This window comes from Dryas octopetala, chromosome 8, assembly GCF_963921425.1.
Source record: "Dryas octopetala chromosome 8, drDryOcto1.1, whole genome shotgun sequence".
In the NCBI taxonomy this organism is placed as follows: domain Eukaryota; kingdom Viridiplantae; phylum Streptophyta; class Magnoliopsida; order Rosales; family Rosaceae; genus Dryas; species Dryas octopetala.
The window spans coordinates 6598847-6625712 of record NC_141373.1 but is presented as its reverse complement, the minus strand read 5'-3'; the positions used below and the strand labels follow the sequence as shown (position 1 = coordinate 6625712).

Genomic DNA, 26866 nt, shown 5'->3' with positions numbered 1-26866 from the left:
AGTAGCTGGTTCGGCGAGCACTTGCCGAACGGGTCCTTGATGTTCGGTGGGTACCTACCGAACAACACTCACATCGTTCGGCGGATGCCTGCCGAACGAGTGTGACATTTTCGGCGGGCCAGTGTCGAACGGATGCGCAGCTGCGCGCGGGAGGAGAGAGAGAGAGGAGGTGGTGCTGCTACAGGGCTGGGGTGCGGGAGGGAATGAGGTGGTCCGGTGAGGGGTTGAGTGGGTGGGTCGGGGCTGGGGTGGGCTGTGAGGGGTGGTCGGGGCTGGGTTGGGGTGGGCTGGGGAAGAGAGAGAGAAGGTGGTGCTGCGGGGGGGTCGGTGCAGGGGCTGAGGGGCTAGGTGGGTTGGGTGGAGGGGGGAGGCCGGAGGGGGAGGGAGGGAGGGGTGGGTCAGGTGAGGGGTTGAGGGGCTAGGTGGGTTGGGTGGAGGGGCTGGCTGGCTGGGGGAGGGTTGGAGAAGAAGAAGAAAAAAAAAAAAAAAAAAACAGGGGGAAGGGGGTGTGAACGTGAGAAAAAAGAGAGGGAAAGAAAGAAGGGTGTGTAATGAAATGAGGGTATTTTAATAATGGGTTAGGTGTGTGTTGAGAGATTTTGAATTTGAAGTAAGTGTGTGGGGTGTGTAGGAGAAAAAAAGAGAAAAAGGGTGTGCAAAAAGAAAAAAAAAGGTGTGCAAATAGCAGCCCTCTTTAAGAAATAGGGTATGAATATTGTATAAATAAGATATTGCAAAGTAGCAAGTCGTGCGATATTGGGCAGTATGCATTAGGCTTTGGGGGCATAATTATTAGGTATTGAAGAATGAAATCCTTTTTTTTTTTTACGCGTGGAATGAGCGCCAAAATCGCCGAGATCGGAGGTGGGAATTTGGTGATTGGCCATACATATATGCATGACTGCTTCTCTCTTCACTACTCGTGTGCAATTTGTTTATTGTTTATTTTTATGTAGGAGATAAACATTCGGACTTGAGACATTTCTAATATTGTGGAGTAAGAAAAGAAATAAGAGAAGAGAAGTGGTTGCTGGTATTTTAGGTAAACCAAATTGTGGTGAAGCCTGTAACATCAAAATGTGGGGACTTGGCTTTATATATAGAGCTTTTCTCTTATAAATATAATTAAGTTGTATAAGCTAGTATACATAAGCATGTAAGGCATAAGTGTGAAGCAATAGATTGCAAGATTTTAATTTAAATAAAATAGGTGCTTGACAATCCAATGGCTCAAACTTTATGCTTATAAGAGAAAATCAGTAGAATAATAGAGATAGAGATTAATCATGCTTTTTGTTTTTTAAAATAGATTTTGATATGTCGATCCATAGCATTTTGGGTTTTAATTAACTAGTTCTATTTTTCGTAAACCAAGTTCTAGCCTTTTATATCCATCACTTTGCTTCTGGGTTTTAAAAAACAATACTACTAGATTAATAGTTGGAACCATTCAAGTTTAAATATATGAGAGCGAATTAGTAGATCTAGCTTGCCTCTATATACTTATGACAGATATAGTATCCTTGAAAAAACAACCTCAGAGAAACGATGTTACCATCAATAATGTAACCTATTTGCATGGTTAATTGACAGAGATGTCCAGAAAAATACCATATTGTAACTTAAAAAGGGTCACTATCTCCTATTCAGCCAAGCAAAATGTCATAGTTGACTAGTCTATGCATGATCAAAACCTATTCTGCCAGATTATAACGGATAGAGTCTCCTAAATCACTAATTATTGAATAGGGCATGCCTTATGGGGCATCCTCTCACAATGAGGCTGGTCCCACAATGGAAGAATCTCTCCTGCTAAATTAGCCCATGATGAGAAGAAACTGCAATGAAATGATTATGATATTGCATTGTTGGCATGGAACTGGCTAATCCAGTCCAGGTTTATTCCAAGAAGTCAATGAGTTTCTAATGGTGAACAGGGTAGTTAGTGCCTGAACTCCATGGGAATGTGGTTTTAAATGTTCATAGATAGATCATTGTAACACTGTGACTATTAAGAATATTTGTGAGGGGACAACAATCCAGTCTGCATATAACACTGTCTGGTTCCTGGAAAATTTTAGAGAATGTCAGACCAATTCACAAGATCTCTCAGCCTAATTTGTTGATGTCACTACCATATCTGTTGAACATAATATGTGCTTAATTAATACCCCCCACGTTCTCTTGGTTGCCAGGTGTGATTCTCTCTCTCTCTCTCTCACCAAACTTCACCAAATCTCATTCTCAAACATCTTTTTTTGAAGTTTTTTGTTTGGTACTAATAAGTAATCATATAGTTAGTACCTTTTCCACGACAGTACTCCTTCACTCTTTGAACAACTTTTTTCTGTGTTTTTTAAGGTTATGTTATTTTACTCCATCATTGCTTGAACTTGGTCCCATCTGAGTTGTCCTTGGCGTCAGCAGAGTCTCCTGCAGATAGTTACAGAGAACTGGGACCTATTAGTACCCAAATAATTAGCATTTATATATGATCAGAAAGATCTATTACCAATTAAAAATAATGTCAAGTTTCTGTGACATTCTTCATAGTTGGATATAAATATGTCACTTAATTTCATTCCCTTCCATTCTAATTGTAACTAAATAAGAATCCCTTTTCTTTCTTAGGGTTCAAAGAGGCAAAATGGACCACATTGGAGCTCTTTCAGAGGGAGAATGGACCTCCCTTAGTGGGATGTACACAGCTGAGGAGGCAGACTTCATGGCCCAATTGCTTGAAAATTGTCCACCTTCAAGCATGGCAGTCCCAGATGCTTTTTGGACTGGCAATGAGGATCAATCAGCAATGAACATGTCTGCAGGCAACTATGAAGGTTCACATTATTCTTCAGAAACTACTAATGCTGATTTGTACAGGATTTCATCACAAGGGAGTGATTGCAGTGGTGGTGGCAATAGGATTTTTTGCCCCACTTCAAGCAACGAAAGCTACTACTTGAGTGATTCTCACCCCATGTTGGTAACAAACAATAGCAATGGCTCTATGTCTTTTGATTTTCGTACCGGGGATGCGAAAAACATCAATTCCTATCTCATTGAAGGAGATGATCATCAATGCTTGAACCAAGAAACAAGTGGTGGGAATGTGGAAGAGTCTGGTGGGAACCAGCCTGAAGCTGTCACTCTGGAGAAGAAGAGATTGGAGATGACAGTACAAGGACCAGCTTCCATGGAACAGAAAAGTATGCCCCCTAAGAATTCAATGAAAAGAGCTCAAAGCTTTGGAGATGTGAGTATATAAATAAGCATATTTTTCTTGCCCATCAGTCCACATTTTTACATGGTTATAATTAAAATGTTTAGGAATTGATTTATGTGTGCATTCTCTGATCATAAAAAATGTAGGTTCAAATCAATAAGAGGAACATAAGGTCAAAGAAGAGCCTGCAGGTCACAACTAGAAACAATGAAGAAGATGGTAATGTTGGCCTCAACAGACAGAGCTCGAGTAGTTGCTGCTCAGTGGATGACTCCATTGCTTCTCAAGAGCTGAGTGGAGGGGTGACTTCAACTTCAAGCTTGAGTCCAAAAGAGGCTGCAGCTCTTAACTTGGATGGCAAATCAAGAGCTAGAAGGGGGTCTGCCACAGATCCTCAAAGCCTCTATGCAAGGGTAAGTTCCAACTTCCAACAGATATCAATTATGCTTGTTGCTTAGCTTAGATTGCAGAAAATTTGTTGCATACATATGTAAAATCTGCTACACATCCAATAGACCCAAAAAGCTTAATCTGTTAGGGAATGGACCAACAATGTTCACCACTGCACCCTCCCTCACGTGCAGCCTCATCCTACACATGGAGAGGCATACAAATACAAAGAGAGAAAAACACAAAGGTGCAACCCGACCCATCCTACACCTTACAAATCAACAAAGAAGTGGGGAATGAGGACAGTACATTTTGAACCTAGGACCTTTTAGAACTGTAGTTCTAATACTATGCTAGACAACACTGGACCCCCAAAAGTTTAAATTGTTAGAGAATGGGACAATAATCTATATTGCTATCAAAGTCAACTAATTTTTCTGTCCTCTTTATCTTGCAGAAAAGAAGGGAGAAAATAAATGAGAGGTTGAGAGTCCTGCAGAACCTTGTCCCCAATGGAACAAAGGTAGGCAATATTCCTTGTGACACAGCCCATTTTTGTGGAAAAGGTTCCTTCAAAATTCTCAAAATTGGCTGTGTGGAATTGCAGGTTGATATTAGCACAATGCTTGAGGAAGCTGTCCACTATGTGAAGTTCTTACAACTCCAAATTAAGGTATTAACAAAAGGGATTCCTTCCTTATCTTCATACACATCTGAATGCCAGCTCTGTTTCACTGTGATTGGCATGCAGTAGCTACAAAGAGAACCAATTGGGTCTTAAGAATCTTAACCCATTTCTGAAGATAGATTTAATGATATTGTTATTTTTTCCCTTTTTGTATGTGCTTGTTGTGTAGTTGTTAAGCTCTGATGACATGTGGATGTATGCTCCCATATGTTACAATGGGATGGACCTCGGACTTGACCTGAAGCTGTTCACCCCACCAAAGCCATCATAGAAAGATAAAATGAGGGCCCTGCTACATCTACTCACACGAGAGGCGAGACATTCGATGTTGTAGGGCCCACACAGGATCCACCTCATGTAAGAGAGTCGGAAAAAATGTTTGTAAAAAGAAAGAGTCGGGTTCTATAGCATTTTGGTTAAAATTAAATTTATGGTCGCTTATAGTAATTAAATCATGGAAGGCACTGAAATTCAATGCCATCTTGTAAAAAAAGGCATAAATGATTACTGAACTTGTAACAATGGGCATATGAGTGAGCTGTGAGCTGCACTACTACTAAATCTCTCCTAGAATTTACTAATTTTGAGTTGAATTGAGTTGCTTGACCATGTTGTGTAAGATCCTATGGCAAGGGATGATTAAATTGACATACAGATAATTCTGCAGTTGATATTCTTGTACTTCAAATGTTTGATGAATAAATATGATGATGTTGGATAATCATTTTTTCTAGTGGAAGTCTTCAATGTGAACAGTTTATATCAATAGGGATAGTTAATTGATATTGCAAAAGATGGCTTCAAGCCTCAAGGCCTTATGTCCTTAAGAAGTTATTTTTTCCACCCACTAAAAACCTTAATTTTTTTGGGCATCAGTGCATGGGATTGAAACAAAATCTATAAAAGAAAGACAAAACACATGTATATGGATGTAGGCTACCTTTATAAGAGCTTTTAAAGATAGACAGACTACTTTGAAGTGTGAACATGACTCTTCTTTTTTGTACTGTCCTATTCCTGCACGGTTACTTTCTTAACTACTTTATGTTTCATTGATTTCGATTGTTATATCCTGTATTTTAAATACGGTGCCTATATGATTAATAAATCGAAATTTGTAACCTTTAGAAGGTTCAAGTTTACATAGTTGTTGCCCTGGTAGGGTTTATATCAGACATCAAGTTCTTTAGGTTTGTGTATTTCTGTCAATTAAATAGTAAATCAAGGATGAAATCTAATCAAGGATGAATCTTTCTATGGAATGTGGACACCTTCCCATTTTATCTCTAAAAGACGATCTAAACTTGAAGCTTTACATTCTTCTTTAAAAGTAACTAATTCATTGTGACAATTTTACACAATGAGAACTTCAGTGCTAAAATTTTTGCAAGTCACAACTTTTCTTTACAGTAGGAACATACCCATATGGCATATCTTGCTGTATTTCAGTATATCATTTATGAGGGAAAGTCTAGGGATCACCATTGCTATTATAATTCAAGAGACTGGTTACATAAAGCTTACCATTGTTATCCATCCTTGAGAACATTAAATAACATAATAAGGTAAGAGCGAACTGATCAATGCTATCTGTAGATGACATTTCCCATGAAATCATCAGACAATTGCAATGTAGGAGAAAGACCATTGAATCTTGCAGTTTGACTCTGTAAATTAAATAAAAGGAAACAATTGTTGCTGCCAACAAGGACTCTATTTATCAAGTGAACTTCACCATCAGCAAGCAATGACCATAAAATGTCAATCTTAATCAAACTTCAAGGCTATACTCGAAACAAAATTTTCTGTGCAATAAAACCTCTAATTCTCCTTAGATAAATAAGGTATAACTATGACATGAAGTCAGTCTCGTCTTACAGGGAAAACCAAATTACAGAATAACAATTTAAATAAGGGGAAAAGATTTCAGGATTTCAGGATGGGAGGAGAAATGGAGAATTGTTTGATACTACAGCTAAACTCCTTGCAATCATCCTTACTCCAAGTGGTTGGCATGTTACAGTCCTACAAAAACACGACAATTTCTAATCTGCATTCATTTACAATCCAACATGACGTAGAGGAAGATAAAGATTAGGCTCAAAATCCGGGACTAAAAAAGGAAAGATGTATAACAATCCTTATCATGCTGCAGCACATAAAATCCTTGAAAGGCTAATAAAGGGGTTCCCTTTTTCACGCCCGTTCGTCATTCACATGATTTGGAACTTCGGCTTGGCTGTCCAGAGGCATATACTGTGCCATTATAGCCCTTATTTCTGAATCCATATATGACTGCAAAAGGAAAATAAAATGTATCAACAACCTGAAAATTAAATCAAAGAGGTAGAAAAGATTTGTCTCCTGACTTCATCCTCTAACTAGAGCAGTTCGGCATTGGTTAGAACTTAGAATTTAAACATGTGTGGATGAATTCATGTGTGTCAATGCAAATTTGTTCCATAATGTGTATAATTTACAATTTAAACATTCATTTTTTTGGGTCACTTTAAACATTCATATTGAATGCTGGCTCTGGCTTGGTAACTCCAGCCAGTTGGAGTTTCTCCAACACATATAATTCTAGTGCAAGCCGGTCCATTTGCAAGTAAAATGGGGTCAACACCCAGCCAATATGCAGCCCTGGTCCATTGTAATAATTGGTTTAACTAAAGCATGAGTTCTATAGACATGTCCAACCTCCCTTCTTCCCAAAGGTCGAGTGAGTCCCTACCTTCGATGCCCATTTGTTGATTAATCCAAAAATTAAAGCAACCGCAGTGTAAAAGTTAATCTTTAGGTATCACACAAATACTAGTGACCATGGTAATTTAGAATTTGACTCTAAAAATTAATGCCAACAATCATTCTAGGGCCAATAAAAAATAAGTTATAACCCAGTTTTTCAGTGACATGGCTTCTTCATGCATTCAATATATGCAATTTTATTAATCTCATGACAACCGCCACCAAAGATAATCCAATACTACCACCATAAATTGGAGACTCCAATAATTAACAATGATGTCTAGTTGGCAAACAGAATTAAAGCACAAAAAGCTTACCCGCAATCTGTATTTGTACACAAGATATGCCCCACCAGCAGCCATAGCCAAGCCTATCAAAATAACCCACACAGCAGCCCACGCAGATGATTTTCCTCCACTAGAGGTCTTACCTGCAGATTTCCAAGGAAAGTGTATCGAAATAAGCACTTGTAGTACACATTTAAAACACATATACTGGAGTTAAAAGCTTGAGTTGCTGGACTCACTTATGCAGGTATCATGGTCCCTGATATACAGAAGATTCCCACTACAGGAGCAGTCATAGCTCCCCCAGGTATTTTTGCAGCTACATTCAGGGCACTGACAGGCTTTCCTCTCTTTGCATTCATCAATATCTAAACAAAGATTAATTTAACAACATGCTTTAGGTCCAAGATTTTTAACTTCAAAGTCTTGTCTAATTTGATTCAACATGAGTTTTGTTTGTCCTAATTATAGTTCAACAAAACATGAAAGCATTCTACCTAGCCAAACAAACAAAAAATTAAAGAAGTCAAGACAGTCATGATATCTCCATGGGATAATGATGATCGACTTTAATTTCAGTTAAGAGCAAGGTTAAGATGTTCCTCAAAATTGGTCTCTAGTTTACCACATAAACGGAGAACTTTAAAGTTGATCGTTTAGATCTGAGTAGGACATTGACTCAACATAGATCCACCAGATGCTGATTCACATTGCCTTGGATAAAAGCAATTTTCACCAACTTAATGATAATACGAGGTTTTAAAGCATTTGCACCAGGTCCAAGTATCCATTACCCAGTAGGGTTCAAACCAACAAAATGAGAAGGCCTGAAATATAGCTTGTAGACTGTAGTGACGATGATTTGAAATCAAACACTAAATGAAAGGGCATAACGGTAGGTACATACATGCTAGGGGGATGAACTATTGTGACCTAAAATTTCTTTGGTTCCACATTTGGGTGCAGTTCAACTAAGTATTGAGTCCCATTACGTTCTATTCATGCAAGGCCATGTTCCACAGTTCTAGATGAAGGCACAGAAGAATCCAAGAATCCAGTTATGTTACATAACCTCAATATACAACATAACAAGGTCAACTATACATTGTGGTATATGTCTAGATGCACCACTGTGACCAAAATGGTCTGAACTTGAGCTATTTAGACATCAATCCATTAGTAGATTTATTTCCTATTACAGTGAAACTGAAAAACAAAAACAAAAAATACCAAGACGTTAATTTCTCTTACCTTCACAACTTTTGACACCATCACCTTTAAACCCAGAAGGACACTTGCATTTGACCTCTCCATCATCCTGTTCAGAGAAATAATAGGAATTAAAAATAAATTTATTTTCTGAGAGCAGAATTTTTTATTTTTTATTTTCAGAAAAAAAAAAGGGAACACATAAAGATCACTTACCGTACAAGCAGAATATGCATGTCCATCTTGAGCTTCATGCCAACAACCTCCATTGTTTACCTTGCACCTCCCAGGCCCACTAGCTGGAAGACAATGGTAATATTAATATATTGAAATATAATGTGCAACAAAGGAAAACTATTGCAAAGTGGAAGTATCCCAGCTATAATTTGATTAACATGAAGAAGAATATAAGAACTTAAATTTCAGTGCAGATTTCAATTGATCTGTAACCCATACATATTAGAACTAAGTCTGCAATATCTAGATATAAACAACCAGGATCATTAAATCTTGATCAAACCTTTTGAGCAACTTGAATGCAAAAACCAGGATCATTATAAAAATCCACAATTTTTTATTACCTCACTTTTGCCTTCTCTATTTAATTTTCATGTCTTTTTTGACACAAACAAAAAAGATATAGTTTTTTCTTTTTACCTTCACAGCTAGTGTAACCATCTCCTTTGAACTGCACACCATCAACCAGGGGGCACTCACATACCCTCCCACGAAATGTATCCTGAGTGCGCAAGCCGAAGTCCCAAAGAACAAGAGTTAAAATACACGATTTTCTGATTTGTCAAAAAGCATGTGATGAGCCAGTAAGTTATGATCTATACCTTGCAGGCTGTAAGGTTGGCTGCTTTATTTTGCCAGCAACCACCATTGTTATCCAAGCACTCATTCGTCTCAACATCTACCATGAATAAATAGTGAACACAACACTCAAGCCCAGAATGAAAAAATAACAAAGAGATAATAAAACACCATGCTAACAAGAGGGGCTTACCAGTACTCAAACAAACAGCTGGCTCAGTAGTTTCCTCAAAACCAGAACAGATGGCCTTCAGAACGGCACCCTTCTCCAACTTTCCTGCAAGCAAATATCTTAGAGAGGGAAACTTCCAGATTGTCATCTAAAAAATATAAGCACGAAGACAAACCTCGATATTGTCGATTATTGACAACAAGGGTAGGCAATATGGTTACATCACCTCTTGATCCTTTCCCAACCTACAAAAAGTGTTCTTGTCAACCAAGTATTCATAACTCGACTATTATTACCAATTCAAAGAATAGCATTAAGAGGCCGCTATAGCTCTTAACACACTAAGAACATGTAAATATAAGATCTTCAGAAAGAAAATGTATTCATAAGAAACACATACTTGGGCATCTTGCTCTTCTTTCAGAACAGAATTTTCAGAGTCTGCAGTTGGGTCTCCCATACACTTCTCAATCTTCTTAATATCAAGCCCTGACAATAAGTCATGTGAATATTTAAAATTCATTCTACATTAACTGCTAATATTCTTAGAAACATTAGATACAATGCATTATCATTTACCAAGAGATCTAATGACAGAATCAGCACAGTCCTTGTTGTATTTTTTCTCCTTCATGGGACATCTAATTTGAAAATCAGTTACATAGTCCCACCATACCCAAGGCTTTCTGGTCTCATTTACCACTCTAAAAACACATAGCTGCCTTAAATTTTCAAGAACCACATCTTTCCCTTCGTAACCAGTGCTGAAGTCTTGTTCTGGATCAGGAGCACAGTATCTTCCATGATTGATACACTGGGACTTGCACTGTTTGCTTAAGGTGAATGCCTGAGGACAGTACCAGGTTATATAATGAGGTGTGAATTGAGTGTAACCACCCTTTTCAAGTATCTGGGCTGCACCCCTAAAATCCTTCATAAATTCCATCAACATGTCACATTTAACCCCGCATTCATCATTGCTGTTGGTCCATAGTTCATATTCCACACGATCATCTGGGTGTGGAACAGATTCTCTCCAGTCAAGGTTAACATTCACCATATCACCAGAACTGATTGCTTTCTTTAATGTTTGACCAAAACTTTTTTCAATGAGTGCAGATGGTATTGTTATGTTCTCAATATATTTGGCAGTTGAACCATCCTCTTCTGGTGAGTCCATGGTTATTAATGCCTCTTCAATATTATCAGCAACAAGAACTGCAGAAGCCCCAGCCTTCTGGGCATTCCAAACCTTCAATGCAAAGAAGCAATCTGCGAAGCACCAATAACAGTTTCAACATAAGCCATGCCCAACACTCAGACAAATAAGAAATACTAGAACTTATGTTGTAGGGATCTGTTAAGGAAAGGGTAATGCTGATTAACCCTAACAACATGAACCAAGCTACAAACCTAATTAATAAGGAGGAAAAATACACCACTAAAAGGGAACTCATTATAAAGAAAGAGAAACATAGAGAATGCAAAGAGAGGGAAAGAAATTTTAAAACTTTTCCTTTTTGAATATTAATGTGGAGAGAAATGGAGAGAATAGAAAAAGAATCTAGGTAATGTTCTTTACTAGCCCACTTTGATTTTCTCTACAGAAATGGAGAGGTTTTGGAAAGAGAACGAGATTTTTCTCTCCTAGCTAATATCCCAAACACACTCTTAATAATAATTAAGAAAAAATTAAATCTGTATTGAGCTGAAAAAGCTAAAAGCAGGCATATAGACTTCAAAACAACTTCTAGTGAACTGACAAAACTAACTACACCTTTAACCTTCAAACAATTAGCAAATTAATTAGGTTTCTAAAAAGACTGGCAGTACGTTCAATCAAAGAAGAGCTAAAGAAAGCAAATTGATCTGAATTACGAAAGGGGCATCACCATAATCAGCCAAAACGGACTGACTGAAGCTCAAAATTTACAATTACAATCAAATTATTAAGAACTACAAAAGGCTACCCCCGAAAATGAATCAAAGCATATAAACTGAACCTCAAAACTCATAACAGCATTCAAATTACTCAAAACTACGTAAAGGGTACCTCCTAAATTAACCAAAACAAACAGATTAAACCTCAAAACTCACAACAACAATCAAATTACTCAAAACCAAATAAAGGGTACCTCCACGATCCACCAAAACGAAAGTCGGGAGAGCTCCAGGATTCGATTTGAAGGAAATCCCAAATTCAGAGAATTCCTTGCAGCCCTTCTGATTGTCCTTCGGATACAGCACAGTACCAGCCATGCTGCCTCCGTACTGAGGAATCCCAAAGTTTCCAATGGCACTGTCATACGTGCCTTTGATTTTGTCCGGGGATGTGACCCTCAAGCTGTTCTTCTCCACCACAAATCTCGCATGCGATACCGGTGCCAAAGTCAGCACCAGAAACCCTAGAAAGAGTCCCAGCACTGATCTCGGAAGCTCCATTTTTGGAAGACAGTAGAGAATCAAAATGAAAAAGAAAAAAAATATTGGATTTTGGAATCAAATTATTGAATTTGTTGGGCTTATGATTCTGTTTTTGGAAAACCCAGAAAAAATAAATAAACAGAAGTGGATTGGATTGGTGTTGTTTGTTGATGGGAAGTATGGTTTGGTTGAATAGGGTATTGAATTCACGTCTGACAGACTGAGAACTTGGAAACACAAAGATCTCTCCACGCTCTTTTGAGACGACAATCTCTTTATTGCTATTTGCTAACATCAACAACGACCTTTACTCCCTCCCAACTGATAGACTTTAATACTTTCCTTCTTAATTTTATAAAAAATTAAAAATCATTAAGCTAAATTAGATTAGTGTAAGATGGAATTATGACGTTGTGTTAGTTTCCAAAATTGCCCATCAACTGTATTGTTTTTTTTTTTTTTTTTGGGGTCTGACCCATCAACTATATTGTTAAAGCCAAAGAGTTGGATGGGCAATATGGTAACTCCAAGTAAGTATAATCTCGGTACCTAACATTTCTTCTACTCAGTCTAAACTTCAACGTCCTCTCTCTCTCTTCTCTCTGTCTCTTTCTCTCTCTCGATGTTTCTCTGCAATACCCTTTCTTTCGTCTCTCTCTGTCTCTTTTAATTTATTTTGTTTTAGCTTCTTCCCCACGCACACTTTACTCTCTTTGTCTCTTAGGTCAAACTCTTCATGGGCATGCAACACTTGGGTGCCACACTGCCACATATATTTTATTGTTACACTGTATCAGATGCATTTTTATAATCTCTACTCTCTAGCTTCATGATCACGTGTTCTGAACTTGGACCATTTCATATGTATGTCAAGCAATGAATATAGAAGTCATATCCTTACATTTCTTTTTTTTGTTTCTATTCCATGTCAATCCACATAAAATATATAATATTAAGGATGTAGTTAAAGGCAGTTAACATCCACTTGACACTTGTTAATTGCACTAACTTCAATAGTGGATGTAAAATTACAAATTTACAACAAGTATTGTTAGAGAGTTTGTGAATGTGTTGTGGTTGTTGTTGTGCTACTGCTGCTGTGTTAAGTGTTGCTTGCTGCCACTTTGTGCTTACATTCTAGAAGAGTGGTTGGTTTGGGAAATACTATTTGCAACTACTATTCAAAAGAGTTTGAATTAGAATAGGTCTAGGATTCAATTTACTCTAATGTAACTAAAAAATGAGTTTGAATCCTCTATTGATATTCTTTTGTGCTGATGTTGCAGTGATATCCAAAACTGTCATTTTAAAGTTTTATGTAATTACAATGATGTTCTGGATATAAGCACAATATAAAAAAAAGTAATAGGACCTGCTATAAAGTCAATATGTACCATCCACCAAAAAGAGAAGTTTCCTTTTTGGATATGTAGACAATATGTAATTCTGTGCAGTGAACCACAATATATATACAAATGCACATTATTCACTTAACTGGGGTTGTAAGGAAAATTAGGTAAACTAACATTTTTACAGTGTTTCAGATGGCTAAATTTGTCAAATTCTCACTCACCTTCTAATCTAGTATATTAGTTCATTGTTTCCGATATCCAATCATTGCATTCATGTGTTCCAAAACCCTGGCAGTCCTCTCCACATGCTTTAAAAGAACCCCATATATCTTATTCTTGATCCTCCCATAAGTGTCCTGTTCAGACTCCTCTTTGTTGGCCATCGCATTCAACCAGTCACCAACTTTCTTAATCTGATACATCATCGCAGCTACCTGGCTGTCTGATTCCATGGAACCAGTTCTGCTCTTAACCTCATCCAAGTAATTCTCAAAGGCAGCCAAAAACCATCTTCTGCATTCATCTTGCAAAGAATTCTCAAGCTCTGCAGCTGCAGACAAAGCACTTCCCTTCACCCAATCTTGTGAAATGTCCTTCTCTGCTACAGCCAATGCTGCCAATCCAACATGAACATCATTCCCTTGCTTCTTAACTATGCATACACCCTTAGGTTTACTAACTTGAGTTTTGCTTGATTTATTAGATGGGTTGGTAGCCTCCACTGAAACACTATAAGTTGCAGAAGATGGGGTGAGATCAGATGCCAAAGCTGCTTTAATCCATTTAGTTGCATTTTTCTTTCTGTCTAGTGCAAGTACCAATGCTTTGCCAATGGAACCTGCAGGGCTGCTTGGGTTTGTGTCATTTGCTCTTAGTGGACTAATGTTGGTCAATGACTGAACAATCAATCGAGTGTGAACCAAGTTATCTTGAAGGTCGAAAAATTTACTAACTGATGGCTGCTGTAACTCCCCCTTGGCTGACCGGAGTTCTGAGTATGTGCTGCAAAAGTCCCAACCAAAAGAAAACCAGTAAAAAAAATCGATATGAGTATCATGTTTTCACAATTATCAATCGTTAAGCAAAACAGACAGACCCTCTACTTGATAAGGATACTGAATTTCAATGTGATTCTGTGTTTGTTAGGTAATTTCTCATTTATAACTTCCCATTCTATATTGATGCCTACATGTGGATGGCATGACAAGGTAATCAGTGGCATACAAAATCCTCATTATATGATATAGAAGTATATGATCAGTGTGCTGAAGAATTCTGCATAAGCAAACGTTAGCGCACCTTAGGCATTTGAGCAATCTCTCAGCAGCAGAAGCCTCTTGCAAAGCCTCCACTGCAGCAAGCAGAGCAACATCTCTTTGCTTTAACACCTCCTACAAGGCATATATAAACAGTTGTCACTCAATTAATGATTAATTAATGGTCAGAACAAGAGCACAAGACTCATAAAATTAAGTGAATCACATAATACCTTGCCAAGTTTCACTAGTGTTGGGGGGAGGGAGTTCCACTGTATACTACTTTCATCGACCAAATTAGACATCACTGGTGCATCTAAGGACTGCTCACAATTTTTCTCTGAAACGGAGGTCCTACTGTTGAAATTTTTAATCGACTTCTTGGCCAGATCATCACTAATTTTTTTTGTTTTGGAACTTGAAATTGCTTCTGTATGACACCTAGCAGAACGAACCGGAGAAGCCTGTCAATGCAGCCAGAGTATGAAGAAATTAATTAGGATGACTGATGACTAATTCATGGCAATGTTAAAAGGAAAGCAAAGTAGAAAAGCAAAACATCCATCGAGCCATACGAATTCATTAAGCAAAATGCTTTAAGGAAAATTTCCTTAATCACTAAACTTATCAATGAAGCAAAGCACCAGCTCAGGTAGTAGTTGACAGTTGTACAATTCATCAGACAGAGATATTTGTGGTGCATGACAAATCTAATTACATATGCTTATAATATTATAGGAAAATGATTGTGCACCAAGAGTAGACGACATTTTGAGCTAAATAGCATTGCTCAATGTTATAATAAGTAGAATGCATGGTTTAGCGTTAGCAGCACAATCAGTGAAATACACAAATAGCCAAATATGGCTTCATCCAAAGTGACAGAGTTCTGGCCAAACTCTACTTAAGTCAAAAAATTTAGTTCTATTTCATTCATATGCAGTTAAATTTGAATCATTTGTCTGAAAGTTCATGCTGATTAACAAAAAAAAAAAAAGGCTTACTTGGACTAAATTTACACTAACTTCTGTAATTGTTGATCAAATTTCTAAATATCAGGCCAAAAATCATTCCACCCAAATGGTACTCAAAGTCAAATAGTTTTTTGTTTAAAGGAATATCATAAGGTAAAAGAAGAAACATTGAGGCGCTCACACAAGCACTACGACTACGCTGAGCAGTTGGCTTCATCCCATGCTTGACAACTGATGAGAAGCCTACAACTTCTGCCCCATTCCAGCTCCTTCTCTTCGCTGTCAGTGCAGATGAGGAAGAAGATACTGTGCTCTCAGAATCACTAATATCTAAACTGGAGCTGCTTTTTCTAAGCCCCTTTGTGCTCTCAACAACATCACAATTTCCAGGCCTGCAGGCACTTGGGCGAGCCTTTGAGGCACTTAAAGATCGAAATCTGCCCCGGGGCTTGTTCTCCACACCACCATTCTTATCCATTACAGATACCAAACCAGATGCCCCTTTAAAATTTACCAACTTATCTGTGGCAAAAAGATCCTTAGGCTCTCCAACACAGGGAAGTCTGCCCGGGACAGGCTTTATGCCTTTAAGCACTGGCACCGGATGCGCAGCCTCCAACTTTTCGACATATATCAACTGCCCAAGTTGCAACTGGTTGCAAAGAACCATGTCGTCCTGTTCTTTAGGCAAAGACACAAACATTGCGCGTGCAGAATCTGAAACTTTCAAGTAAAACCCCTTGTTAGGCCAAAGATCACCCTCTGCTAATAAAGGAATGATGCTCCTGATTTGTAGTAGCACTGGCTTTCGATCCTCCTCCTCTGAGGACTTTTCTTCACTTCCCATTTCTGCAACAAGCTTTGCAAGAACCCCAGAACTCAGACCCTGATCCATTTTCTTGAACAGAAAGAGAAAATTGAAGAAAATTCCTGGGTTTTTCTGTGTGCAAAGAATATTGTAATTACAAGTCACTTTTGGATGAAACCCAATAAACTATGAAATGGGTCTTTGACCATGGGTTATGGAGGTGCTGAAAATCAAAGAATGTTCCCAAAAAAACAAAAAACAAAAAAGAGAGAAAGAAATTCAAGGGATGAAATTGTTGTAGCTGGTGACACAATGAGGACCCAAGAGAAATGTGGAAGAAGAATTTGTGACTGTAATTAACCAAAGCCGCTTTGTTCTCTGCAATTGAAGTCTGTGCTTATGCTATTAGCGTCTTGGAAATCTATAAAACCGCCATGGAAGGTGGGATATGGAGAGGTAGTTAAAACCGTTAGGCTTACGGATAGAGCTGGACCGGATTTGTAGTGTGAGTTTGGGTTGGGTTTTAATGCAGCAACAAAATTTAGAAAAAGTTGGGCTAGAGAGCTAGTGGGCTGGCCTAGACAGAAAGCTTTGAGACCATTGGACCATCTGAGAAAGTTTATTACCCATTGACCCAACAAATGAGCAGCTTCAGCTCTTTTGGGGGTTGCCTAGAGACCCAACATGAGTTTTTTGTTTTTTTGAAATTTGGTACTAATTTTTCTTTACAAATTTATTGGAAACCCCTAAGTGGAGGTCAAACTTATTACCTAAAAAACAAAGTGGAGGTCAAACTCTTTCGTAGCCCCAAATTTTAATTCCACCCATGTAGAAAGCTACAATTTTACTGTAATTTTTTTTAAAGATTTATAAGTTTTATTTTTTACAATTTGTGTATATAACTGTAACACAAAATGATAATAAAAATTTGAAAGTAAATGAATAAGTCATTTTTATTTCACTATTCTACCAAGAATGATATTCTTAAAATAACATAAAAAAAAACACTAACTATGGTTGCGGCCATGCTACCCCCAATGTTTTTTTTTTTCTTTTTTCACGCTTGATTGTAGTGCTACAAGAAGATAAATTTTGTTCAATTTTGTCATATAGGTACTTTCATAAGAAAATAAAATTGTAATCAACTTTTTTTTTTTTTTAAGAAGTGAATATTTTCAATTTTGGTCGATGAATATAGCACCGTGATATATAAATCTTCTTGGTCATGACTCACCCTAGCTAGATAAGTTTGAGCACTAGAATAGTAGTAGTGACAAGATCATACATTTGCACCTTTAAGTTTCATGTCCTTATCAATGGTAATGCACAGTGAAGCATAATTAGAGAATAAAGCAAGTCTTTTATTGCTGTAAATATCAAGGAAATGTATTTTTGAAGCATAAAATTGGTGGCTCTTAATTACTGCTAGTCCACCTTGATGCTTCTACATGGCATACATATTGCCATATTGGTGTGCCTTGGTGGGCTTCCCAATCGAACTTTTACGCTTGCATTGTCTTCGAAGGCACTCCTCCATGAATGGCTCTCCCTTTCATTTCCATGTTTGCTTGGGATGAATTCTTGCCAATTTGGCAACATAGGCTCAAATTTATTAAATTAATTATTAGGTGAAAACCAGAATGATCGACCATAAGCATAATGGGAAATGTCATATGTATGACCCTATTAATAGGAGTTTGTCTTGTTTGCCCCCTAATAATAGGAGCTTGAAATGACTTATTAGTTATTACTATGTATCACGCAATATGATTCCATCATGAAAAATGCAATGTTGGCTGAGAATAGAACAGGTAGAGGACAAAACACATGATTGCACTTGGCATGATATTTGGCGAATGATTAATGTTAGAGACACCAAAATTAGGTAGTCGAACTATACTCCGACTTGACCAAACTAAAATAAATTCTGAATGATATGGTAGTGTTTTATCTATCTATATTTAGATCATTTTGCTTTTTATCACGAATGAATAATTTAAATTTGAGACCACTTCGGCACTATAGAGAGACACACCACTAGAACACTTTAAATTTCATTTTTTTTCCTACCAAATCAATATTAACATATCACATGGCAAATCATTGAAGACTAACATTTGGAGAAAGTTTTGGTATTATGCCCCAATTAATTATAGGGATGGGCACCATATATTTTGAACCATAAATTGTACCAATTAGGCTAACCCAAGGTTTAATTTTTTTATTCATTTCTTATAAATAAAAGAAAAAAAATTAATTGCCACCAAAGGCATCAACAACAATCAACTCTGAGTAGTAGAGGCGCCTCTAACCTAGAGGCATTGGCAGCTATATTGTGTGGACTGGGGGATTTGCTTAATTTTTGTTTTTTAAGGCAAAATTGGGTCTACAATTTTTTAACACAAATGTGCCAATTGATCTATTTGGAGTTTCATTTTAATCTTTTACAAGGTTTGTAGCTCCAGTAATAAAGAGTATTTACTCTGATCGACATTCCATGTACATGAGCAGTGGGAAGCTTTTGTTCTATCCAAGCATCCTAAAATCATTTTGTACTGTCTAAAACAGAGAAATGGTCTTAACACTTCTCTTTCCCAACTCACAAGCAACAACCCCTTTATGGCATAACAGATAAACATTTCACGGAGTGACTTTAGAGTTTAGTCTAAACATCTACTATAAATACCAATGCTTGTGCTTAATCAAATAGACAAAACAACATAACCCAAAATTTAGAAAAGCTAGCAATGAAGAACCAAATTCTCTTCCAACTCTCACTCTCACTCCTAATAGTCCCCATTGTGACTCAACAATTTGCATGTGACCTGAAAGCCTCCACAACTAGCCAATTCCCCTTTTGCAACACTTCTCTGGCTTATGAGGTCCGAGCCAAGGACTTGGTCTCACGCCTAACACTCCAAGAAAAAGTCCAGCAACTAGTGGATTCTTCCACAGGCATAGCTCGGCTAGGTGTGCCGGCATACAAGTGGTGGTCCGAGGCACTTCACGGTGTCTCGGATGTAGGCCGAGGAGCCACAAGATTTAATGCCACTGTGCCTGGTGCCACTAGTTTCCCAGCAGTGATTTTATCTGCTGCAAGTTTTAATCAATCACTGTGGCTAAAGATGGGGCAGGTTGTGTCAACCGAGGCTCGAGCCATGTACAATGTGGGTCTAGCCGGGCTGACATATTGGAGTCCTAATGTCAATGTGTTCAGGGACCCCAGATGGGGTCGAGCCCAAGAAACTCCTGGGGAGGACCCTCTGGTGGTGTCAAATTATGCAGTGAATTATGTCAGGGGTCTTCAAGAAGTGGGTGATCAAGGCAATGTCACTGGTGGTAGGCTCAAGGTCTCAAGCTGTTGCAAGCATTACACTGCTTATGATGTTGATAGCTGGAAAGGTGTTGATCGATTTCACTTTGATGCAAAGGTATGTACACTGACCTTTTTTTTACAGCGAATATTTTTGTTGCCAATGTTGCTTTTTCGCCGATGACAAGTATTAGTGACAAACCATTTTCATCGCCATGTTTGGTTTGCAGTGATTAAACAGTAACATGATTGATCCACTATCCATTCAGCAGTGAAATCTTGATTCAATAATATGGGAAAAGTTTGTAGAAACATTAGTGTATATAAGAGATATGCTTGTTCAGAAATTCCTAGCACCATTGAATATGCAATATCCCTAAGATGCAAGATATTATGTTCTAATAACCACGTGAGTACTAAGACCATGCAGGTGACAAAGCATTAATGATATTGTATATTCATAATCCATTTTTTGTAAGAAGCAAGAAATTTTGTTACAAATGTCAAATAACACCATATGAGTATACTACTGGGTTCAAATGCAAGTGATAAGGCATTAATGATATTGTACATTCATAATCCATCTTTCTTTTGTTGAATATCAAGAAGCATTTGACTCCTGGGGTGATTTATTATATTCATAATCCATCTCTTTCGAGGTGCAATAAATTTTTTCATGAATTGACTACTGGGGTAAATATTGCAGGTGACAGTGCAGGACATGGAGGACACATTTCAGCCACCATTCAAAAGCTGTGTACAGGAGGGCCACGTCAGCAGTGTAATGTGTTCATATAATAGGGTGAATGGGATTCCTACGTGTGCTGACCCAGACCTGCTACAAGGAGTAGTCAGAGGCCAATGGGGTCTAGATGGGTAATTTGCTTCTTGAGCTCTAATCATTAGAGGTGTAATTTAATCTTCCTACTACAGTTTTTTAAGCTTATGCAGATGAGTTTCAAAAATTCAATTTCATAACCAATAAATAATGCTTACAATCCCCTGACTATTTGGACTATATTTTCAACCTTATGCACAAAAAGAAAGGACAAATTTCTGTGATTGAATACTGTACTCAAATGACTGTTCTTTTTTTGTGTGTGCACTTGTGAGCAGATACATTGTTTCAGATTGTGACTCTGTGGAAGTTTATTATAATTCCATTCATTACACTGCAACACCTGAGGATGCAGCAGCCCTTGCCTTAAAAGCAGGTATTGCAGTTGCAGAAAAAATTTTCTGATGAACATACAATACCTCAAGAGTAACTGATGGTGCATTACTTATTGCAATGTGATCATGCAGGTCTAAACATGAACTGTGGGGATTATCTAGGAAAGTACACAGAGAATGCAGTTAACTTGAAAAAAGTGGAAGAATCTGTGGTAGATCAGTCCTTGATATACAACTACATAGTCCTTATGAGGCTCGGTTTCTTTGATGGTGACCCAAAATTGCTCCAATTTGGCAACCTTGGGCCATCTAATGTATGCACTGACGAGCACAAAATGTTGGCACTTGATGCAGCTAAGCAGGGAATAGTTTTGCTAGACAACAATGGAGCTCTTCCTTTGTCCCTAAATACAATCAAGAATTTGGCCATTATTGGACCTAATGCAAATGCTACTATTTCTATGATAAGCAATTATCATGGCGTACCATGTGGCTATACTAGCCCTTTGCAAGGGCTACAGAAGTATGTCCCGGCCGTGAAATATGAGCCGGGGTGTAAGGATGTGAAGTGTGTGGATGAGAGCCTCATTGAGGCGGCGGCTCAGGCTGCTGCCACAGCTGATGCAGTAGTGGTGGTAGTGGGGCTTGATCAGTCTATTGAAGAAGAGGGGCTGGACAGAGAGAACTTGACTTTGCCAGGATTTCAGGAAAAGCTTCTGAACCAAGTGGTTGATGCAACAAATGGAACAGTCATTCTGGTTATTATGTCAGCTGGTCCAATTGATGTTTCTTTTGCCATGAATCTGAGCAAAATAGGGGGCATATTATGGGTGGGGTATCCAGGTCAAGATGGAGGGGATGCCATAGCTCAAGTCATATTTGGGAACTTCAATCCAGGTTTTGACCTCACCCTCTAACATACAATTTCTCTTAATTGTTTCAACAGTAATGTTCTCTTGTGGGCATGTCATCTTGCAATTTGGCATCATAAATTAAAACAAAAATCCACTTAGTTAATGGTCCATATTGATTTAACATGGAAACAACGTGATAAAAGAACATTTCCTATAATTTCAATGTGAGATTAGGCTTCACATAATAGTACAATTTTTTATAGGGTTATCAATTACTTTAGCTGTGAGTATACTGACTAGTGTTAATTTCTTTTTACCCTGTTAGCTGGAAGGTCCCCTTTTACGTGGTACCCAGAGGAGTATGTAGACCAAGTGCCAATGACAGACATGAACATGAGAGCCAACACTAGCAGGAACTACCCTGGAAGAACATACAGATTTTACACAGGCAAAACCATCTATGAGTTTGGTCATGGGCTAAGCTATTCAACATTCTCCAAGTTCATAAAGTTTGCACCTTCCACTCTACTCATCCAATCAAGATCAACCTCAACTCTCATCCCTCACAATACCATTCCGTTGTCCAACTCCACCACTCAGTCAGATCCTACTTCCACTGGCCAAGCAATTGATGTTTCAAGCATAAACTGCCAGAACTTATCATTTGATCTAGTTGTTGGGGTGAGGAACAATGGGCCAACACATGGATCCCATGTGGTGTTAGCTTTTTGGAAACCAGCAAGCTCAGAAAGGTTGAATGGGGCACCAAATATTCAGCTGGTGGGTTTTGAGAGAGTGGAGGTGAAGAACAGGGAGACAGAGTCTGTAACAATGAGGGTGGATGTTTGCAAGGGACTGAGCCTTGTGGATAGTAAAGGAAAGAGGAAGTTGGTCACTGGGCAGCACACAATTGTGGTTGGTTCGCCTAATGAGAACCAAGTGAAGCACTATCTCAATGTTAGGCTGGCTGAGAAAGTGGAAGTGAGTGAGGCTTAGTAAGTTTGTAACTGTATAATAGCAAATTAGCAATAACTTAGCTAGCTATTTACTTGCCAGCTAGTGATATGTAGTACTAGCTTACATTACATGTGTGATTGATTGTAAGTGGAGGAAGGAGGGCTATGATTTATATAGTTGCAGCACTTACATGATAGCTATGCAGTATAGTAATCATCAATGGTAGTAGAAGGGTTTGTGTGTTTGCATTATATAGTAGAGATTTATGGATATCCACTTGCAAAGTGATTATATGAAGTGCTTGATATTTATGGAGTATCATAGCTTTAAGGTGTTGGATCCCCATCTCAGAGTTTTGGAAAGTACACACTTTTTGCTTTCTTCATGCGCATTCCTATCATCCAATGATTATTTATTGCCATAAAGCCTGAAATGTTGATGTAAAGGGAGCTCAAATGTGAGAACCAATAAATAAATGCGATTGCTAGGTAGAACCCTTGAGGAATACAAGCATCTATAAAGAAAAGCAGCAAAAGTGTAAGAAGATAATATCATATCTACCCCCTAAGTGCTAAGCCCACCAAATTCCTAGCCCAAAATTACAAACCTTGAATTTAAGTCATAAAGAAGACATCACCAATAGTAAGCAAAACAACAAAGAATGATTCACATGGCTTGTCCCAAATTAAACTATGTTCGTCGACGATGAGACCATTCCCAACTCTATTTTCATAGATTCCTGAACTCTCAAAACAATCTTTCTAAATTGGTGTATCTGGGGGCTAACATGCTATATATAGGCTTCTAAGTTCTAACGACCCTAAATTGCAATAGAAACATCATATAGAGTTAAGACTTAGGTTACAAAGAGTAAGAGAAATACCAAAACATGACTCAAAAAATGTGTTGAAATGGAAACCTACAGTACCGAAAACATCACAAGTCGCTCAAGCAAGTATTAGCCAGGCCACTCGAGCAATGGTCAGGCTGCTTTTGTCTCTTTCCAACTCAAACAATAATACTAAAGATACCAACTGAGAAATATATAATATTCATAATTAGTCTCGTTATTGAAAAAATGAAATACTATAATATCAATTGGAATGTAAAAAATTAGAATAATAGTTGATTGATGCTTTAGTACTACTCGCACTTGATGCAAATTGCAATACACTCCACCATGCCATTAATTGCTATTAAATGGCAAAAGATGATTGACAAATTTATGTTTAAGAATTCTAAGAAAACACAAACTACCAAACCACTTCGAAATTCGAATTGCTTAATCTTCTTTTACCCTTTTAGAACCTCTACTAAGCTATATGAAACTATTTGAAACTCAATTCAAGCACGAGATCATAGTGCCATAAATTTCCAAGTCCCATATACCATTCAAAAAAATACACTTCCTTCCCTTTTTACTACTTAATTGCCAGTCAAAGAAATATATTTTCGCCACTGGTATCATCCAGTTTTGTTCTCATCCGTCGTGATTTTACGCGTAAAGCCGCCTAACATTACTTCATTTGAATAGTAATACCAAAACAAGCATTAGTCAGTCAAACTCTACACCACCCAAAGGCCAAAGCCATCGCAATCTCACCAAATGTACGTGCAACACGACACGCCATCATATAGTAAAGTCAAACATGCAGACGCCTCCATCCCAAAAACCAAAAACCAAGTTACCCTCCACTCCCCATCAAATGCCTTGTACAGTTGTACTTTACAATAACCAAAGGGTATAAACGTCATTACACACATATCACCTGCCTCACCCCATGTCCCACTAGCTGTGCCTGTGCTGCACAGCTTGGTCTTTGCTATCTTTATGACTTTGTGTCACCTACATATATATAACCACTAGAAGCTGATCAATAATTATCAACAAGACAAAGAGAAGAGCAAAGCTGCAAAGGCAAAACATGGAAGGCTTGATTCCATATCTTCTCCATGCTTTCAAGAAGCAAAGGCCACAGCACAAGTACAGATGTCATTCTGAGAGCAACTCCAACCGGAGCTACCATCCTCTGATGAGTGGCCGTGACTCCTTGGAGGGCTCGTCTCACCGCCGCACAAGATCCGAGTTCCAACCTCCGGCTGCTGCTGACTTCTTTGATCAGCAGCGCTCCGCGAATGAATCATTTCATTCGCGGAGCTTCAAGGGAGAAATGGGTGCTTCTGCAGCTCCTTCGCTGCCCACTGGCTCCAAGATGGGTTTCTATCCTTACCAAGTGGCTAATAGAAAGTGAAGGATACAACCCAGAAGTTTAATTTATTGATTTTATTAAATTTTTTTAAATAATTTTGGCAGGAACAATGTGTTGAAAGGTGGAGCTCCATCATAATGATCGGTTGCCACTAGCAATTCATTTCTTGTAAAAGTTTACTGTTAGCTAGCAAGCCTAGCATGAATGTACTTTAGGTTGTTAATGTTGGTGAAATTGAATCTTTGAATGTAAACTGTTGTCAAGTGTAGATTCTGATCAGGATTGTCTTGTGTGATTGTTGTAATTTGTACAATTATGTATGAAAGTATAAGGGATTGCAATGATGAATGATCTAAGTCAATTGGACATCATAATATGATCTGTGTGCTAGCTCCGACAAGCATGGTCAGGAGTACTGTCACACACACATCCTTTTAATTTGGTCTTTAATTGCATAATATATAAAAATTTGAATGCATGTGTTTTTACACAAAACCATGGCATTATAGATTCTTATTTAAATTTTTCTAATATAATTTTAATTATTAAATATTGAACTATAAACAACGTCAATTTAAGTTTTTAACCAAAATCACCTTAATACCGAAAATAGTAAGTATCCCTTTAGATAAAGAACTTCAAGATAGTATTTGAGACAATGCGGAACTTAAATGTTCCAAATGGTCAGGCGGAACTTAAATGTTCCAAATGGTCAAATCCTCCATTTGAATACTTCAAAACGTGATTTTGAAAGTTCTACATCATTTTAATTCAGAATTTAGGAGGGGTTAGATGATAGATCTAAATAACTTTAAAACATACATTTTTTACAAATTTCGTCTCCAAGATTTCGGAACCTTCCCAACTTCTATACTCTGAATCCACAAGCGCACTTTAAAAGGTTAAGAAGAAACTTCCATTGAAACGCGAATTAAGTGGCAATGTTCTTGCAATGAAGCTTCCATGGCAGAGCAATGAAGAGAAGCTACGAAAGACTGTCTGTTCTCTTAACCTTTGCACAATACTTCGCTCTGCAGAAGATGATTCATTCGTCGATGAGTTCATGAAAGTTCGTCAATGATGGTATTATTGGTATCTGACTTTGGTTGAGTTTAATATTGTTATCAGCATCAATTAATGATTGAAGTTTTGCTAACAAATTGTTTGAAGATTGAAAGAATGCCGGTGTAAAACTATGAAATTTTTTTTTTGTGCTTTAATTAGAAACTCAAAATGAGAAAGAAAATTAACTCCAACCCTAGTTGGCCCAAAAATTAATTAAGTAGAAGCCCCAGTGAGCGCTTGTCGGTTGCAGATGCAACCTGCATCTGCAATCTAACATGCATTTGAAAGCAAGCTGCATATGCAACCTAAATTCTGCATTTACAATTTCAAACATATCATCTGCAATATAAAAATATGCATCTTCAACCTAAAAAGATGTATTTGCAACCTACAAGGGTACAACTGCATTCACTGAGCTCTTGGCAAGCTATCGAGCGCTTGGTAGTTTGTTTTCGACGTCCAAGCCAGCGCACACGAAATAAATTGGGCTTTAACTTAATTTTTTATTTGATTGTGTTTCAACTTAAAAATCTTTCAAAAACTTGGTTTATGAGTAATTTTTTTTGCGTACTTTAAGTAGAAGCCTAAAATGAGAAAGATATATAAGTAGGGGTGAGTTCAGTTTTAGGGCTAAAACATGAACCGAATCAATGACAAGGAATTGATCGGTTATGTTCCATCATTAAAATTATTCACAATCGATCCGAGCTGAACCTTAACCCTATCGGTTCGGTCGGTTCAATTGATTTGAGTTGGCACTTTTTTTTTTTTTTTTTCATGTTTTAACATTTAGAGTCCAAAAAATTGAAAATCTTAGTTTTTTTTTTTTTTTTTTCCTTTTTGAAGCCTAGAACATCCTAAATGATTTATGAAAGTTCAATGCAGCAACTATGAAATTAAATAAACTATAAATTCATTAAGATTACATTCAATCCTTTGTTGAATCT

The 26866-nt window shown here is 37.7% G+C and overlaps 5 protein-coding genes across 5 annotated transcripts; 3 read left to right on the top strand and 2 right to left on the bottom strand.

The window, feature by feature from the left end:
* Positions 1-2012: 2012 nt before the first annotated feature.
* Positions 2013-5034, top strand: LOC147276596 (transcription factor bHLH84-like). The gene is made up of 6 exons (XM_086255091.1): positions 2013-2195; positions 2632-3253; positions 3370-3636; positions 4071-4136; positions 4221-4286; positions 4471-5034. The coding sequence occupies exons 1-6, from the start codon at positions 2155-2157 to the stop codon at positions 4570-4572; spliced, it is 1164 nt and encodes a 387-aa protein (XP_086111217.1). The 5' UTR covers positions 2013-2154; the 3' UTR covers positions 4573-5034.
* A 1059-nt stretch (positions 5035-6093) lies between these two features.
* On the bottom strand, positions 6094-12266 carry LOC147276595 (vacuolar-sorting receptor 3-like). The gene is made up of 12 exons (XM_086253335.1): positions 11669-12266; positions 10113-10805; positions 9934-10022; positions 9709-9778; positions 9555-9638; positions 9385-9461; positions 9203-9284; positions 8762-8844; positions 8588-8654; positions 7576-7704; positions 7367-7479; positions 6094-6596 (listed from the first exon to the last, which is right to left on the bottom strand). Exons 1-12 carry the CDS (start codon positions 11973-11975, stop codon positions 6498-6500), a joined length of 1893 nt encoding a protein of 630 aa, XP_086109461.1. The 5' UTR covers positions 11976-12266; the 3' UTR covers positions 6094-6497.
* A 1058-nt stretch (positions 12267-13324) lies between these two features.
* Positions 13325-16786, bottom strand: LOC147276594 (protein CORTICAL MICROTUBULE DISORDERING 6). Its single transcript, XM_086253262.1, has 4 exons — positions 15721-16786; positions 14799-15029; positions 14609-14700; positions 13325-14311 (listed from the first exon to the last, which is right to left on the bottom strand). Exons 1-4 carry the CDS (start codon positions 16432-16434, stop codon positions 13552-13554), a joined length of 1797 nt encoding a protein of 598 aa, XP_086109388.1. The 5' UTR covers positions 16435-16786; the 3' UTR covers positions 13325-13551.
* A 2293-nt stretch (positions 16787-19079) lies between these two features.
* Positions 19080-22953, top strand: LOC147276593 (Glycosyl hydrolase family protein). The gene is made up of 5 exons (XM_086253261.1): positions 19080-19778; positions 20367-20536; positions 20777-20874; positions 20966-21730; positions 22013-22953. The coding sequence occupies exons 1-5, from the start codon at positions 19095-19097 to the stop codon at positions 22681-22683; spliced, it is 2388 nt and encodes a 795-aa protein (XP_086109387.1). The 5' UTR covers positions 19080-19094; the 3' UTR covers positions 22684-22953.
* Positions 22954-24533: 1580 nt separating this feature from the next.
* Positions 24534-25198, top strand: LOC147276592 (beta-1,4-xylosidase). Its single transcript, XM_086253263.1, has one exon. The coding sequence runs from the start codon at positions 24570-24572 to the stop codon at positions 24894-24896; it is 327 nt and encodes a 108-aa protein (XP_086109389.1). The 5' UTR covers positions 24534-24569; the 3' UTR covers positions 24897-25198.
* The last annotated feature ends 1668 nt before the right edge of the window (positions 25199-26866 follow it).

Coding starts and splice junctions, on each gene's coding strand:
- LOC147276592 (XM_086253263.1), top strand. CDS start 24,570: ATGGAAGGCTTGATTCCATATCTTCTCCATGCTTTCAAGAAGCAAAGG.
- LOC147276595 (XM_086253335.1), bottom strand. CDS start 11,975: ATGGAGCTTCCGAGATCAGTGCTGGGACTCTTTCTAGGGTTTCTGGTG. Junction 8,845..9,202: donor TGGTTACACTAGCTGTGAAG/GTAAAAAGAAAA, acceptor ATTGTCTTCCAG/CTAGTGGGCCTGGGAGGTGC. Junction 7,480..7,575: donor GGACCATGATACCTGCATAA/GTGAGTCCAGCA, acceptor GGAAATCTGCAG/GTAAGACCTCTAGTGGAGGA.
- LOC147276594 (XM_086253262.1), bottom strand. CDS start 16,434: ATGGATCAGGGTCTGAGTTCTGGGGTTCTTGCAAAGCTTGTTGCAGAA. Junction 15,030..15,720: donor AGCGTAGTCGTAGTGCTTGT/GTGAGCGCCTCA, acceptor CTGCATTGACAG/GCTTCTCCGGTTCGTTCTGC. Junction 14,312..14,608: donor AGATTGCTCAAATGCCTAAG/GTGCGCTAACGT, acceptor GGACTTTTGCAG/CACATACTCAGAACTCCGGT.
- LOC147276593 (XM_086253261.1), top strand. CDS start 19,095: ATGAAGAACCAAATTCTCTTCCAACTCTCACTCTCACTCCTAATAGTC. Junction 19,779..20,366: donor GATTTCACTTTGATGCAAAG/GTATGTACACTG, acceptor TAAATATTGCAG/GTGACAGTGCAGGACATGGA. Junction 21,731..22,012: donor ATTTGGGAACTTCAATCCAG/GTTTTGACCTCA, acceptor TTACCCTGTTAG/CTGGAAGGTCCCCTTTTACG.
- LOC147276596 (XM_086255091.1), top strand. CDS start 2,155: ATGTGCTTAATTAATACCCCCCACGTTCTCTTGGTTGCCAG. Junction 3,254..3,369: donor GAGCTCAAAGCTTTGGAGAT/GTGAGTATATAA, acceptor TAAAAAATGTAG/GTTCAAATCAATAAGAGGAA. Junction 3,637..4,070: donor CTCAAAGCCTCTATGCAAGG/GTAAGTTCCAAC, acceptor TTTATCTTGCAG/AAAAGAAGGGAGAAAATAAA.